This window comes from Bolinopsis microptera, chromosome 7, assembly GCF_026151205.1.
Source record: "Bolinopsis microptera isolate Bmic1 chromosome 7, MBARI_Bmic_1.0, whole genome shotgun sequence".
Classification (NCBI taxonomy): domain Eukaryota; kingdom Metazoa; phylum Ctenophora; class Tentaculata; order Lobata; family Bolinopsidae; genus Bolinopsis; species Bolinopsis microptera.
The window spans coordinates 18756135-18774294 of record NC_087078.1 but is presented as its reverse complement, the minus strand read 5'-3'; the positions used below and the strand labels follow the sequence as shown (position 1 = coordinate 18774294).

Sequence of the window (18160 nt, the reverse complement as noted above, 5' to 3'; positions counted from 1 at the left end):
ACACAAACGAGAGTTCATTGGTGCACGCCACTCAAATTATTGAAGTACTGTTATAGTGGTTATTATAATCTGCACTCTGCAGATTGCCGAAGGCTTATGTTGTCCAATCGATTACGAGCTGATCAAGTGGCATTTGAATTATAGCGGCCACTGCTGCACAAATCATTCGATTACGATTCTTCCGCATCTTTCAAGTTCTACATCAACAGGTGACAGATCGATCTAATTTTACGATCATCCGAGAAAAAATGGGAGAATTTTCTTGTTCCGCCTGTTTCTTTACGTTTCCCCACCGTCAAGTCCTGACTCCTGTTCTGTAGGGTGTCTCGCGCTGTTGAGTCCCGGATTCGGAATGGGACTCTAAGTTTTGACTCATTATATTAATAAATACGCATGATTAACGGAAATTTCAAATCAGAATTATTTCGAATCAGAATTTCTCAATCACAATAGTTAATAGTTGAAAGGAAATGATCTTGTTTTTGCTTGTCAGTTGTCATCTTTTGAGTATAAAATAGAGAAGGTTATTGATGGTTGGGGTTCTTCTCCGGATGATTATGGTGGTAGTATGATCTGTTGATGTAGAAATTGATGAATGTGGAGGAATAGGTAACAAACTATAATATTATACGGCTGCGCTATTTAAATGCCGCTCTTACACCACAAAGTGTCACGGATCTAAGTGGCAAGTATAATTACAACATCAAAGCTTGGTTTTGGGCATCTTCAGTTATATTTTAAATTGGAATGATTCATACACACATTATAATACATTTCGATCCTTTTGTCAGACAAGCATGTATACTTTTCAACTTCACTGCACAGTTCAGTGTACACAGTGAACGGTGCAAAGATAGTGTGAAAATGGCGCCAAACTAAAGGTAAGGCGCGGCTTCAAGTAAATAACTAAATTAGTCAATAGCTGCTTCTCAGTTTGACACAAATAAACGCGCGCGCGACAAACCACAATAAGTCTCAAATTGAAATGACACACATGCGCCACCTATTGATTTACATTATAAACCTGGTAGCGCATGTCTGTCACTTTTGTTTTTGACACACATGCGCTACCAGGTTTATCATGTAAATCAATAGGTGGCGCATGTGTGTCATTTCAATTTGAGACTTATTACGTAAGGGCTGGGAACCCCCAATTCGGTTTCCTATGATAGATAGTGTCATGTAAGCTAGGCCTAGAGCTGAGGTCATCGAGAGTCGCACAAAATGACCCAGGTTCATAGAATGAACGGAAATGAACGGAAATGAATTGTATCCAAAAATTGCTCATAATGGTTCAAAATTGGTCTGAAGAATTTGGTTGGTCCTAGGACCACCCTAGCAAATTTTGGGAATTACTATTTAGATTTTTGGTGCCATTTCGAAGACATGAGGACATAGTAGTATTCACTGTATTTGAGTGCTGGGAAGCATTAATTCGGTTTTCTTCCCAGCGCTCAAATACAGCTTATACTTCGATGTCCCGGGTCCCCATGGCCATATATAATGTATAATGGGGCTATTATAATAGCCCCATGGATCCCTTCGTCCCCAAAATTTGCTGGAGTGGTCGCAGGACCAACCAAAACTCCTTCAGACCAATTTTGAACCATTATGAGCACTTTCAGGATACAATTCATTTCCGTTCATTTCCGTTCATTCTATGAACCTGGGTCATTTTGTGCGACTTTCGATGGTCTCTAGGCCTAGCTTATGACACTATCTATCATAGAAAACCGAATTGGAGGTTCCCAGCCCTTACGTAATAAGTCTCAAATTGAAATGACACACATGCGCCACCTATTGATTTACATGATAAACCTGCTAGCGCATGTGTATCATTATTTTTTTTGACACACATGCGCTACCTAGGAAGCGCATGTGTATCATTATTTTTTTTGACACACATGCGCTAGCAGGTTTATCATGTAAATCAATAGGTGGCGCATGTGTGTCATTTCAATTTGAAACTTATTACGTAAGGGCTGGGAACCCCCAATTCGGTTTTCTATGATAGATAGTGTCATAAGCTAGGCCTAAAGACCATCGAAAGTCGCACAAAATGACCCAGGTTCATAGAATGAACGGAAATGAACGGAAATGAATTGTATCCTGAAAGTGCTCATAATGGTTCAAAATTGGTCTGAAGGAGTTTTGGTTGTAACCATGTCATAACCATGTCATAACCATGTCATAACCATGTCATAACCATGTCATAACCATGTCATAACCATGTCATAACCATGTCATAACCATGTCATAACCATGTCATAACCATGTCATAACCATGTCATAACCATGTCATAACCATGTCATAACCATGTCATAACCATGTCATAACCATGTCATAACCATGTCATAACCATGTCATAACCATGTCATAACCATGTCATAACCATGTCATAACCATGTCATAACCATGTCATAACCATGTCATAACCATGTCATAACCATGTCATAACCATGTCATAACCATGTCATAACCATGTCATAACCATGTCATAACCATGTCATAACCATGTCATAACCATGTCATAACCATGTCATAACCATGTCATAACCATGTCATAACCATGTCATAACCATGTCATAACCATGTCATAACCATGTCATAACCATGTAAGACAAATGCGTCATAGCCATGTCACAAGCTGACCACTATGATTGCATTAACAATAAAGCGTTATTCTAAAAATAATTATGAATTATAACCGAGAAAACACGTTTACTTTTTCATTATTCTTATTTTGTAAATGTGCTGTAATTATTTTGTAATTCTCACGCAGTACAGGCAATTACGATGTTTTATATTATTAGTCTTAGAAGACTGATCAGCGCATCAAATAATGTTTTTTGCTAGATCGGCGCGATGCACAATTTATTAACTGGGCCGTACTGCCAGCTAACTGTGACATGTAAAATATTGACGTTGTTTTTATTCGTTCGTAAATGATAAACGGTTGCGGAATGACATTGAAAAGGCACAGGCTGAGCGCCGCCCAGTAACACAGACATTCGAAAAGAAAGTTGCGCGTGTTACTTCGAACAAATTTAGACAAGCATCATCCGTCGACGTACCGGCGAGTTCAATTTCCAATCCTTTCTTTAACAGGTGATACTTGTAGTCGTAAAATATTTGCTTCAAATATTAATCAGGACCGTCGACGAGTCCAACTCGGCGCTCGTCCTGGTAGGTTATAAACCTACAAGTCACGCGTCGCGATCCTCATTTGTATTTCATTTCGCCCCCGCTATGCTATACCGTGGCGAAAGCCCCGATACGACCGCGCAGCCCACAACGAAGGGCTGAGGGTAATAAATTTACCGGATGGTGCAGGGAAATTGGTAAAAACACGACTTCAATCTTACATTAATTGTTAATTGTATAAAATTCTAATTTCAGGTAAACAAGCAAAGTTTGTTTTTAATTATTACATATAAGTATAACTATTAGTTGACGGATGTTACTCGTTTAAATTTTTCGATGCGAAGTTTACTGGGCCGCGCTCAGCCTCAAGCCTGTCATTCCGCCGAATTTATATGATTATGAACATATATAATACACAAATTAAGTGCAAGTAAGTAAGTAAATATTTCATGCTAGGCATGTGGCACCCATTACGGTACGGGTAACCACTAACCATCCATTGAGTTTTTGCTTTTTCGCTTTGCATAGCAGCTCAGCGAGGTCCGCAGGGGTGCCGGGTGCATTTTGCCTATATCTAACGACAAACACAGGTGGCCTTACGACGAGAAGCATTATTGCCTTATTGGATCGATGCGCGGCAAGCTTGCTAGTTGCTACGAAGTATCCCGAAACTGGTTAGTCCATTATCATTTATAACAATAAACACATTGTTGGCACTTGGCAGTTGGCTTGATACACGAATTGCATTTCGATCTTCGCACACGATCCCAGGATTCAATATGCAATACTTGGCGGCGCTCAGCCTGTCATTCTACCGCACGCGCAGCAGGCAGCTTCATTCATCCATAGCTCCATTCTCCAATGAGTATGTTTATAAATATTATAGCTTGTAGCACGATGCGTTACTGTGCCGCGCCGCGCATTCAATTATTGATTATGCTTCTTGCAACGCTAAATCGGTGAAATGCGCTACTGTGCCTCGCCGAGCTGCGATGAATTGACATCGTCAATTAACATATATTATAGCCTGTGCAGCAACAGTACACGCGCTTTAACCTAACCATGTGCTTTCGCGCCACTGCCTGCAGCGTGCAGGCGCGCTCGTTTCACACGGGAGGCGAGCGGACGCGGAGAGGAGTTTAAAGATAAAATAGAGATAAGGATAAAATACATATATAAATAGATAAAGATAGCGATTAGAAAATTAAATAGAGATTTTACAGCAATTTTACAAAAATGACACACATGGGCCACCTAATGATATACATGATAAACCTGGTAGCGCATGTGTATCAAAAAAATTTTTGACACACATACGCTACCTAGGAAGCGCATGTGTATCATTATTTTTTTTGACACACATGCGCTTCCATAGTTGCGAGAAGAATTATTTGATGCGCGGCGCGGCCCAGTAGTGCATCGCGCTACAAAATCGAGATCAAATCTTTTGCAATGTTTCCAGAATCAATACATGCTTACCTGAGGACCCCAGGCTATTTAATTTTAATTACTGATTATGTTCATAATGTAAACATTAAAAATAAAGATTTGGCGGAATGACAGGCTGAGCGCGGCCCGGTAATAAGCTTGGGGTCCCCATGTAATTATATTGGAAATATTACATATATGTTTTTCACATAGCCATGTGCCTACGCGTACTGCGTGACGCGCGCTACTGCAAGCGAGAGGGCTCTGGTTAGAGCAATATATGTTTATAACTTTCTAAGCTTCGCAATTTCAAACTTATCGACGATCGATCTAATATTGCACGTCAGGATGCAGGAAATCAAAGCAATTGCGTAAAGTGCATGACGACGTCCTCCAAAACACGAAAAGATATTGTACAGCTTACAAATAAAATATTATCCTTTATAATTTACCGTCAGCCATTGCATCAAACATTTGTCTCACCTTGCGTCATTATCTTGGGACCCCAGGCTAGGCTTTACCTGAGGACCCCAGGCTTTAATGTTGTAAACAACATCGAATAGAGATTAGGCGGAATGACAGGCTGAGCGCGGCCCAGTAAGCTAGGCTATAATCATGTTAATATTCATAAAGATAATATAAAGATAAGGCGGAATGATAGGTTGTCCATTGTTAATAGACTATTCCGGCCTTGTATGTTAATAACCTCATTTGTTATTATTTTGGGCCGAAGTAAATTGTCTTTTCTCAAATTGTCTTTTCTCTAAAAACTCATAAATGTTACACACCAAATGCAAATTTGTTATAAAGCCTAATAGTCTGTGTTATTTGGTTTGAGGTTGTGGTACGCTCTTTACACTTTAGCTGTATCATTTGGATACGAAGCCTACTAAGCATTTGCCATTTTCGCTACGAAATAGTCATTGATCTCATAAGACAAAGCCATTATTCAAATTGCGTTCCTGGGATCAAATTATCTCTGATTACATATTCAGCGGTTTAAAAGATTTTACTCATCTCTTGAGCATGGGTTCTAAAATAACCTCAACTCAATAGCCCTTCGTGTGAATCGAATTTTCTTTACTGTATTATACTACTATACATCCTTAACCATCTTATAAACTCGTTTTCACGACCCTTTCCTTGAATGGTTGTGCTTGAGGCTGTTGACCGCATTTGTGTTACTGATAACCAACATGCCCTAGAAAAATCTCCTTTGGTTAGTACTGTAGTACGTTGTTTTATTATATCCCCATTTGTTACTGTTTTACAGTGCATTCAGCATTGCACGTATACTGAAGGTACAGTTACCGATATTGCATGATGCAATTTGCATCAACGTGCTTAGCACAACCTCTGGTACTAGGGGCCCGAGGAACTGGATCAGACCGGAGTGACCCTAAAGCCTTTTTTCATTCTGGTTTTGCTCTTTTTATCTGGGTTTTAACATTTCAGCTTCGGCTCTTTTATAATTCTTACTCATTCCACCTGCCACTCTATCTCATTTATATTCCTATTAATTTCCCCACATCCTTGGATAGTTACCCCTGAGGTGGGAATCTTGACCTACTTTAAACATGATTTTGATCATCATACATTAGTAGTTAAAAACTTATTTAACAATATCAAAAAGACTATATTTGGCAGATTCTAAAAGATACTACAAAAATATGTCTGCGGTATAAGTCTAATTCTTACGTACACCAGCTGACATGATGATTTTTTGCCATATCTACCAAATTTAAGTTCTTACCTATAATTGCATTGGTATGCTGGAGATACTGCTGACCGCCCCAGTGGCGTAACGAAGGGCCCCGCTGACCCCGCTGTGCAGGGGGGCGCTGTCTTAGGGGGGCGCCAAATCGTTGTTTGAATGTGGGACAATTTCGAAAACTTAACTTAAGTACTAGCAAAACTGCGCGTTTTGCTCTAGATACACACTTTTTTTGAGATTTTACCTACGTATCCTCTAAAATCACCTAATTTGTTCAATTTTAGGGAGGGGCACCAAAAGGGGAGGGGCGCCAACAGGGGGGGCGCCTTTTCGGCGGGGGGGGGGGGGGGGGGGGGGGGGGGGGGGGGACGGGGGCGCCAACAGGCAAGGTTACGCCACTGGACCGCCCCATGCTAGAAGGGAGCCATGAAATTCACATATTAGTTCTTATCTTATCTTATCTTATGAGGATTCGTTGCGACGCAACAAGGCCATCGAATGAGTCGACCACCTTTGTTATTTTACTTCGGCATTACCTGCATTACAATGTAAACCAGCACTTTCAAGGAAGAGCTTTACAAGAAGCCGAAGGATCGTTCCTAAGGCCAGCAACGGTTAAGGCACTATGCCACACTTTCTTCGCCCGAGGCTTCGCTGTGTTGATCAAGCACAGCTCCTCATTTAACCCTCACACCCGATTTCTCGAGCATTCAGCTGAGTGAACCGTGGGGCTACATAGACCACTTGGGATCCTTAGCAGAGCGTCAACGACGCTCACCCCACGACTAGGCAGGCAGTTGGATTCGAACTCGCAACCTCACGATTACAAAGCCGATGATTAACCAACTGCGCTACCTGGCCGTTGCGAATAATTAAAAAATTCGAGCACTCACAGATACGTGAAATATCACTTGTCACTGATATTTGAAACTGTTAACTGATATAAATATTATCACTAGATTACTGCCTTCTTTAGGGTTTTGTCATTTTGTTATTTTATCAAACATGATACACTCATTTATCATTTTCAAATGATGGAGCTAAATTATATAACAACTTAAAATTTTCGAAATTGTAGACAAGTAGTAGTATAGTTCCTATTTTAGACAAGTAGTTCTTAGTTTTTACTGTAATCTACCAGTACTTTTTACCTGTCTCAGCTATTTTTATGTATATGTACATTTTTTCACTCAATTAAAATCTATCTAAAATTAGTTTCTGTTAGTTACAGATCACTCTAAACTCTCTTTCCTACAGAAATGAAAAATGGGTACTGTATCACTTGAGATTTTGAAGAATTATATTCAGTCACAAGGTGGTGCTGTCAGTAGTCAACAGATTGTTCGTCATTTTCAGCCCTTTCTAAAAGATGCTAACAACAAAGGTAAGTTTCAGGGCTGTTCCAGCATTGTAGTTTAGGTTTTGTGCCAGCAAGTTTATTAATATGAAGTGCTAGTGCATTGGTTTTGTGCCAGCAAGTTCATTTGATATGAAATGCTAGTACATTGGTAAAGCTCATTAATGCAATAGGAGAACTGATGTTGCTTCAATACATGTAATGTGGATTGTGGATGTATTTTCTACATTAGATTGAATGGTGTGATTGAAGCTGTCATTGAAACAAAGATCTTAGACTAGATTGATATAGACTATAGAGTATTACATTATATGAAATATTGATTTAAAACTTTATCCAACCTATTCTCCTCAACTCAGCTCACAACAAGGAATTATTCAAGAGTTATCTTTCAACTCTCACAGACTATCGACAAGAACCTGTAAGGAACTATTTTAAACATTTTGGTATATTTTTTCAATGTATCAAAAGCTTTGAGTTTTGAAAATGTGACAAGTCTTTGATTTATTAGAAAACAGCTGTATCATGATCGAATGAACTGAGCCCTGTAGTTATCTATTTGTGCTGCCTTCATCATACACTATTTTCAGGGTACAAATGTTCGGATACTCGAGCTAAAAAAGGCTTACAGAGATAGTCCCGTCCCTCAATCACCAACATCAAAGGAGAACAAGCCCAGAAATGAGGGCACTCGGCCAGGATTTCAGGACCAACTGAAGCCAATGAGAGAGGCCCAGCTCTCAGCTGCAGCCCTGAAATCTTCACCACAGAAGGATCCTATCCGCAGCGAGGTGCCACGGTCACCAAGAGACATCGACGGAGAGCGGATGAGACGGGAACAGTCGCGGGAGCGTATCAGACGTGATCAGTCCAGAGATCAGCTGATGAGAGACAAATCACGTGACAAAATACACAGGGAGTACAGTAAGGATGATCAGCGGGAGTTCCAGCGGGACCCTCAGCGCCAACTAACACGTGACCAGTCACGTGAGTTTCAGCAGGACAAAGTGGGGGGTGCTGCTGCTAGAACTCCCACTACTCCCAAACAGCTGACTCAGGAGCGCAGTCCCCGGAGCGGGACAAGGAGGACTGCTCATGAGAGGAGGAGTCCAGCGCCACAGCGGTCACCCACCACCACCACAGCGCCACAGCGGTCACCCACCACCACCACCACCACCACCACCACCACTGCTACAAGTCCTCCCAGCAGTGCCGCTAGTCCTGAGGAGGTGGATAATGTTCCGGTGAGTACAGTTTCTTTATGACGACAGTTGCAGTCTGTTTAATTTTACTTTATTTAATCAATTCTATGTAGCACTGTGCTCGTCTCGACATTTTAGTGGCACTTAGCACCCTATTATATTACAATACCCACTATAATATGGGATCTATCTAACAACAACACTCATTATCTCTACAATATCAAATGTAGGATGTAACTATGTAGGATGTAGGATGTAGCTTTGTTGGGTATGTAGGATGTAACTATGTAGGATGTAGGATGTAGCTTTGTTGGGTATGTAGGATGTAGGATGTAACTATGTAGGATGTAGGATGTAGCTTTGTTGGGTATGTAGGATGTGGCTATGTTGGGTATGTAGGATGTAGGATGTAGCTTTGTTGGGTATGTAGGATGTGGCTATGTTGGGTATGTAGGATGTAGGATGTAGCTTTGTTGGGTATGTAGTGTTACACGAGACACATATTTCCCAGTAAATTACCCTCATTAACCCGCCTCGACAGACGTGGTAACTCTTTAGCTGTCACTTTTCTGGTTCCTGCAGGATTTAGGAACAAGATAGCCTAAAAATGGGGAAAAAAACTTTGTCCGTGTGGTTGTATATGCGTCTATAATTTATAGGTTATCTTGACGCTTTGCAATAAAGTCAACGTCACTTCTCTCCGCACGTGCCATATATTGTAGTTCGTGTAGGAAACTTTTAACGTTGTATCTTAATTTTGCAAGAGAAAAGGGTCTTCTCTTCTCGTCAAACTGCCTGCACACCCTAGCTTGGAATGTATACACCTGCACCCTGGACTGTATACATAGTTTTATCAATATTTACAATATTTACCTAGAACAATTACCTGAGCTGGTGCCAGCTACTCACCATTAATAAAACTCACTATCTGCTGCATCACACCGTATCACAAACAATAACAATATCATTTATAGTTATTTATTGCAATAATACCTTCCCTTGTCTGTCTTGATTGACTCATCTATTCGAATGCATTGTGGCATTGTTTAACACTTATTTTAATTCTTGCTGTTAAACTTTTGGGCGGCCTGTATACGGCTCAGCACGGCATTGTTTTGACTTGATGCTCCCAGCTTGAGAAATAGCAGTGATTCATTCCGCCGGACCTGCCTCCACCAGGACTTAACTTGTGTTTAAAAGTATAGCATTTATTCATTCTCTTAAAAGGAGAAAGTTGACTTTGTTATTGTGGGACCAGGAAACAACATGTACGGAATGCTGGCAAGCTGCTGTTTGTTAGATGTTGGTGCTCGGAGGGGGGGGGGGGGGGGGGGGGGGGTACTCGGTTTTAAGGGCCGTTAATCCCTCCGAGTTATCATGTTAAAATAGAAGAAGCCGCTCAGATCAAGCAGGTACGCACAAATATTAGGAATCTTTGCTTTAAAATGAGACCCACTCCGTCCCAGTGCAGTATTGAGTGTGATATACAGTGTTGAGGGACCCTTGCACAGTGGGCCACCACTGTGTTTGTTACAAAACAACAACCCACTAAGCAGTACAATACACGGTACATGTGGTGCTGTGTGTACTAATCTGAACTGTCCCTGATGAGCATACCAGTAGACACTGTTACATACCTTAGCCAGCCTATTCATGTAACTAGACCATAACAAGACGTGTTAAGAATGCGTAGTGTGGTAGTATAGTAGTGTGCACATGTGAATAACTCCCAATCAAGGATCTAGCCAAGTCTGGGAGGTGAATTCTAGGGGTAGACTCCGAAAAGGACACCGAGTTCTCAGAGGCAGATAATATCCATAATAAATATGAAGACTGGTCAATGTAACACCCCGAGCTCAGGAGGCCGGGCCAGCTTATAATATAGAACAAGTTACTAGTAGGACTGTCAGAAGTAGGACTGTCAGTTTCATCCCTGATCTGTCGACACCAGTTCAGCTGTACCGGCAGTGTACCGAGGGTACACTGCACTGTACACTGTACCCTCTGTACACTGTTTCTTCAGTGTGTAGTGTGTATGTGTTAAGTGTGAGAGCTTACATTCTTACAGGGCGCTAAATTGAGAAACTTGTGTTTACAGTGGCCCAAGATACTCTTATCTTTGTTAGCATGAGAATTTAGCTAATGATAGCGGTTAATTGGTGTTAACAGTTTGAAATCTCAGCCGGAAGTTAACGTTATATATTGACAGAATTAAAGATATGCTGATGATGGGCATCCCTCAACGAATACCGAAGTTCAGGTATTTAAGTTCAGGTATTTGTTAACAGCTCTGTGCTCTGTGTTCTGGGTGCTCCAGCTCAATGTTGGGTAGCTCCTCACTCTCATAATACCACTGTAAAACAGGAAACCAGACCTATAAGCGGGAGTTGTTGTTGCATCATTGTGTTAACAGTAGACGGTACGTCAGTACGCGGGGTACGTCAGTACGTGGGGTACGTCAGTACGCAGAGTGCGTCAGTACGCAGAGTGCGTCAGTACGCAGAGTGCGTCAGTACGCGGGGTACGTCAGTACGCGGGGTACGTCAGTACGTGGGGTACGTCAGTACGTGGGGTACGTCAGTACGCCGCGCGGGGTACGTCAGTACGCGGCCCGGGGTACGTCAGTACACAGGGTACGTCAGTACGCAGAGTGCGTCAGTACGACTGACACATTAAGGGTGAATATGGACCGCAGTAAATGACAGGGCTGCACAGTAATTAGTTATGTTCCCATCATCACGGGAGAAAGTAACTCATATACCTGTCTCCTTCTCCAGGAATACCAGGATGTAGTGCGTATTACTACCAGGATATCGAACGAGTCACAAACAAGTCACTTACTTTACTTTTACAGCTCTATTTAGCATTGCAGTCCTAACTTCACTAGTCACAAACAAGTCACAAACAAGTCACATGGTATATATATTATATAACTGTGTGGTCAATACAGGGGTTGAGTTAATGCTTGCTGGGCTCTAGGTATAATATGTCAATATAATGCTCGCAGAATCGCAGGTTTTCTCTCAAGAGAGATTCGCTGCACGGTTTACTGACAGGATGTAATAATAATTCCACGAGTCATATCGCATACTCAACCTCCAGTTTCGAGTGCCCAAAACTAGACATCCCAACTTACCAACCCTGTACATTCTGTATATCTCTGTCTGGTTTAATGTTTCACCTGCTTTCGACTCTATCCTATAGACAGTTAAACTATCATTGTTCATTTTTATCTCGACATTTTATGTTATAGAGTTAGATCACTAAAAAACCCCACTAAGTTTTAGAGAATTTAATACGTAATACTCGTCTAGACCTACAGTAGTTTTTACCATTATACGTCAATATGGGGGGGTGTCTGCTGCAACGAACAGGTGACCCCATGTTATACTGTCTATCAAGCTAGAATACTGATGAAAGAGCTAGAGTAATGTATAAATAAAGCAGTGAGCTCCGCCCTACTGCCTGCTGCATCTTATGCAGATACTGTAGATAGCATTATGCTAGACCTGAGAACATGGAATGAGAATAGCAGCTACAGTAATACCCCACCAGAGTGCAATACTACCCCACACCAGAGTGCAATACTACCCCACACCAGAGTGCAATACTACCCCACACCAGAGTGCAATACTACCCCACACCAGAGTGCAATACTACCCCACACCAGAGTGCAATACTGCCCCACACCAGAGTGCAATACTACCCCACACCAGGGACGTAGCCAGGATTTTTCTTTGAGGGGGGCTGTCGGCGAGCGAAGCGAGCCGACGCGTCCAATCAAGCTGCGCAGCGAGCGAAGCGAGCAAGCTGTGGCAGGGGTCTGGGGGCGCAGCCCCCAGCGGGGTCCAGGGGCGGAGCCCCTTGGCGGGGGCTACGGGGGCGCAGCCCCCCGGAAATTTTTTGCGAAACAGGGTGTTTTAGACGACATTTGGCATTAAAGAAATTTGTAGGACAGCAATAAACTGGGATTGAAAAGAATCAAGTACTCACGTAAATTTGGTAACTTCACAACAGCAATCTGCATTCTCCAATCAGAATTTACGACTTACTCAGGCCTCATCGTCTTAAGATTTTTACATTTCCTACGGTCTAGGGGACACTATTGACTATAATTATAGAAGTCTTCTAGAATGTTTGCTTGGATTTAATGACATATATTTACTAATCCACAGTTCAAATCTTTGACTGACTGCAGTCATAAACACAGCCCAGTTACCAGGCGACCATGGGGACTAGGGGGCTTATCTTTTTTCTGGGGTTCGATTTTTTCCGGGGGGGGCTGCCGCCCCCCTAGCCCCCCCCCCTGGCTACGTGCCTGCCCCACACCAGAGTGCAATACTGCCCCACACCAGAGTGCAATACTACCCCACACCAGAGTGCAATACTGCCCCACACCAGAGTGCAATACTGCCCCACACCAGAGTGCAATACTGCCCCACACCAGAGTGCAATACTATCCCACACCAGAGTGCAATACTGCCCCACACCAGAGTGCAATACTGCCCCACACCAGAGTGCAATACTGCCCCACACCAGAGTGCAATACTACCCCACACCAGAGTGCAATACTGCCCCACACCAGAGTGCAATACTGCCCCACACCAGAGTGCAATACTACCCCACACCAGAGTGCAATACTGCCCCACACCAGAGTGCAATACTGCCCCACACCAGAGTGCAATACTGCCCCACACCAGAGTGCAATACTACCCCACACCAGAGTGCAATACTGCCCCACACCAGAGTGCAATACTACCCCACACCAGAGTGCAACACTACCCCACACCAGAGTGCAATACTACCCCACACCAGAGTGCAATACTACCCCACACCAGAGTGCAATACTACCCCACACCAGAGTGCAATACTGCCCCACACCAGAGTGCAATACTACCCCACACCAGAGTGCAATACTACCCCACACCAGAGTGCAATACTACCCCACACCAGATGCTGTAGTGAGTAGTGACCACCTGCCTACATTCTCTGTTATTTGCCCTAACATGCAGCCATTACAGAGAGCCTACACAGTACACACAATCTCATATGTAATGTGGGAGCCGCGCTCAGGCTCATGTTACTCATGTTACTCAGCTTCAGGTGTACTGTGCACCTGATTCTGTGATTGGTATTTGTTTTGGAATGCGGCGAGGTTACACTGGCACTGAAAATGAGGGGGCTGAGTAATCTAATCTAGCTTTAGAAGATCTAAATCTAATCTTAAGGCAGCGTAGCGTAGCTGTGCTTTTTCATAGTGGTTGCGAAAATAGTTGGGAAATATTGCATCTGGTCTGAAATTAGCTTTTCATATTATGTCACATTACTATTAGATATCGGACAGCTGTAATTTTTGCAGAAGGCTGTTTCATTGCAAATACCAGCTTTAGAAGTAATTAAGGATATTAGTCTATTACGTTCGTGTTTTTTTGCAAAAGTTACATTAACGTAGGTGAGATATTGGATCATAACCATATAAAGGGTGTTGATATTATGTAATATTGTTAATTGTAACAAAGTAAAGATTATCCCTGTTGTAAAACATATAATATCTCTGCTGCAAGTAAAGGACACCATAGAGGACGCCCTTTGATTATAAGTTATTATATATAACTGAAGAATGATCTAACAGGTAAAGTCCATTATCCTCCTCCCTACACACGTACTTAAATGAACAATTGACGTCCTTAATTAATACGCCAATAAAAACCATCGTCATTGTATTGTAACTCGGGAAGTTTCTTCAGAATTAATGGATGGATGGAGAGTTCGTTACGCCATGACAATTGTTTCTTTGTAAAACTCGTATTATCTTAAGAATATTAGTAATGGGTTATGATCTCATGAACAGAGGGCAATGGTCCATTTATAATATTCCGTGTAAACAATATTTATATTTTATTTACATTATATGATATATCATGACATTAAATAATATGTAATATAATAAGCGACTCCCACTCTTACTGTACTGTAGAGCTCTATATTGATGTTAAGTATCATTACACGCTGCAAAAGCGAAACTTCATTCCCTGAGCTTGGCATTATCATTATGAATCAGGAAATTGAACCAGGAAATCCTTGAAGATACACGTTTTAGCCCGGAAAGATCTGGATAGTAGGTAAAGCAGGATAGTAGGTAAAACATGGCCTGCACCGCCTCCCCCCTGCGCACGCCCCTCCGTTGCACCGCCTCCCCCCTGCGCACGCCCCTCCGTTACACCGCCTCCCCCCTGCGCACGCCCCTCCGTTACACCGCCTCCCCCTGCGCACGCCCCTCCGTTGCACCGCCTCCCCCCTGCGCACGCCCCTCCGTTGCACCGCCTCCCCCCTGCGCACGCCCCTCCGTTACACCGCCTCCCCCCTGCGCACGCCCCTCCGTTACACCGCCTCCCCCTGCGCACGCCCCTCCGTTGCACCGCCTCCCCCCTGCGCACGCCCCTCCGTTGCACCGCCTCCCCCCTGCGCACGCCCCTCCGTTACACCGCCTCCCCCCTGCGCACGCCCCTCCGTTACACCGCCTCCCCCTGCGCACGCCCCTCCGTTGCACCGCCTCCCCCTGCGCACGCCCCTCCGTTACACTGCCTCCCCCCTGCGCACGCCCCTCCGTTACACTGCCTCCCCCCTGCGCACGCCCCTCCGTTGCACCGAGCTAGAGGCCAGATAATATTTAAATCAGGTCTTGATATTGTAAAGAGTTGCTTTGAACTGCTTGCTACTCGCAGCTGGTTCCATCCTGCTAAATTAATGGTTGCAGATACTCACTACTCAGTCATAAGGAACCCTAATGATCATGAACTTTACTTATTATTATTTTACTTAATTCTGATAATCTTAGTGGACATCAATCTACCTCGATGATAATGTCACCGTAATCAGTTTGAAAATCTTATAAAAATATTTAAATTAGATCAAGCTGATATTCTAGAATGTCGACTTATACGAGGTACTAAGCTACACACTTAACAAGTTGTTAGCAGAAGTTTTAAAAAACGCAAGAGTGACGTTATATTACGTCACTCAAGTTATACAATATAAACTTATGTAAGTTTTAACGATTACATTATACTTTTACACCAAGTTTCCCGAGCGTCAGTGTTAAAGGTGATTATAATGACGTTATCTTACCTGAAAATACCATTCATACCGCACCTTACATAACTTACATCACACACACCCAGACAGTAGACACACATCTAGAGGTAGGTCCGCACCTTACATAACTTACATCACACACACCCAGACACACATCTAGAGGGTTACCAGTTACGTTACCTCGCTCATTCAGACTAAAGCTCATTTTAATGTACCCTTTAAAGTAGAAAGGCTCTTACAATGTTCCCTCGTAGAATTACACTGGACTAAAGTTTTTACATGTCACATTAATCACTAAAGTTTTTTATATTGGTGCTTTTCAATACAAATTGAAACGAGGCCTTCATGATATGGAGCCAGGGTTTGGACTGGCTTTTACCCGCTCTAATATGTCACATTAAACACTAAGTTGTTACATGTCACATTAAACACTAAAGTTGTTACATGTCACATTAAAGTTAAGTATCTATTAACATCCCCATAATTGTGGGATTGAAGCGCAGAAAGTTGACGTTAGCAAGTGCTCACTTGTCGACAATGATAGAGTTGTGAACTTAGGATGTTATCATCACAGTAAAGTTACAGAACTTGCCCGTACATATTATTCTGCCTAGGTGGCTAATATTTATGACGTTATACCTGTTTTCGTTCACAGTTATTCTGCAGAAAGAAATGTACTTAGTACTTACAAATTTCCAGTTTTATACATTCCTGACGGATATATGTTAAAAGTTAGGGTTCTTGAAATTTATCATGGAAATTTAGGCAACTTCCTTCACATGTCACATGTCACATGTCATGAGTCTTAGATTAGTGAATGATGGTTAATATTGACTAATGATCTGGAAATAACTGCCGGCTAATCTGTCATATTTTGGCAGATCTGTTACAGATCTGTAGTGTTATCAAATAGTGTAGTGTAATCATATGTCTGAGCATTAGAACATTTCTAATTCAGAAATCATTTTATTAAATAACACAAGGCGATACTAAATAATAGCGATAAAATAGCGACAATAAATACCGATAAAATGCAAGTTGATACTTAATTAAAATAGTGGATACTATTAGTAGTAACGTATTGGGGATATTGTAATATCGGTCGCTTAATTTGTTTCTCGTTGACGGTTTGTGTGTCGCGTTATCATGTCTATTCAAGTGTGTAGTTTCTCTTTGGTACTTTCATTTGTAACGCTACATTCGATGGTACATCGTATACATTGTATACATTGTATAATGTACATTTTAAATACTAGTGAGGTCATTATATCCTGAGGGTAAACCAAAATACCCTTTTAAAATTTGGGGCACAAATTGTAGGGAGGCGCTACAACATTAGAGTAATAAAATATGTGGTCTAGCTTGACATTTCTCATATATACATCCAATTCAATTCTCCCCCGATACTATTCAGACAGCCTATCAATTAGTGAATACGTATCATGTTTACACTGTAGGCGTGGCATTCCATAATAGGGCGTGGCATTCCTGAGTCCCCCTACTATCAACATTTCTCATCCCCTTACTCCTTAAATCCGTATATTCTCACATAACTTTCACTTTCCAGTGACGTAGAATACCTTTCAATACGTCTGGTCGTATTATCGGGATTTGTTAAAACCGGGGTCTAGGCCTCCATCACATACCTGAACATACCTGAACATACCTGAACATACCTGAACATACCTGAACATACATGAACATACCTGAACATACCTGAACATACCTGAACATACCTGAACATACCTGAACATACCTGAATCCAAGCTTTTTATTGCAAGATTATATTCTAGAATTAGATTACCTATCTAGGATACTTTAAGACCTGTTTAAACGCTGAATACCCCGTTTAGATATTAACTTTACCAGACATTCTAATAGGAGGTAGTCAGTAAATAGAGGTAAAGATACTCGCTGTTAGATTATATACTAGGTTACGGGGTTTAGGTTACGGGGTTACTCGCAAAACATATTCTAAATGCCAGACATACCACGCTAACCTTGCTTACCAGCCGTAATAACAGGAAGTCATTAGTCAGACTAACAGACTGAGAAAATAGTGGTAAAATTGTTTTAAAAGTTTTAATGAGGCTATTTATAAAGTTACTAGGTTATTTCTAAATTTATCCTAATTTATTTACGCTAAGGGAACCTAAAATTACAAATATTTAGAAGTTCAAACACTAAAGTAGTAGTGAGTAGTGCGTGCAGAGGGAACT

General features: G+C 42.0%; 1 protein-coding gene across 6 annotated transcripts in view; it reads left to right on the top strand.

Annotated features, from left to right (window-relative positions):
* Window positions 1-7542: 7542 nt before the first annotated feature.
* The window catches only part of LOC134818959 (ankyrin repeat domain-containing protein SOWAHA-like), a 51246-nt gene continuing 40628 nt past the window's right edge, over window positions 7543-18160 (top strand). For all 6 annotated transcript variants that reach the window (XM_063828700.1, XM_063828701.1, XM_063828697.1 and 3 more), the window contains exons 1-3: window positions 7543-7671; window positions 8004-8065; window positions 8235-8888. In XM_063828700.1, the coding sequence (XP_063684770.1) occupies window positions 7554-7671; window positions 8004-8065; window positions 8235-8888 (834 nt within the window). In that variant the 5' untranslated portion in view covers window positions 7543-7553. The remainder of the gene's footprint in view (window positions 7672-8003; window positions 8066-8234; window positions 8889-18160) is intronic.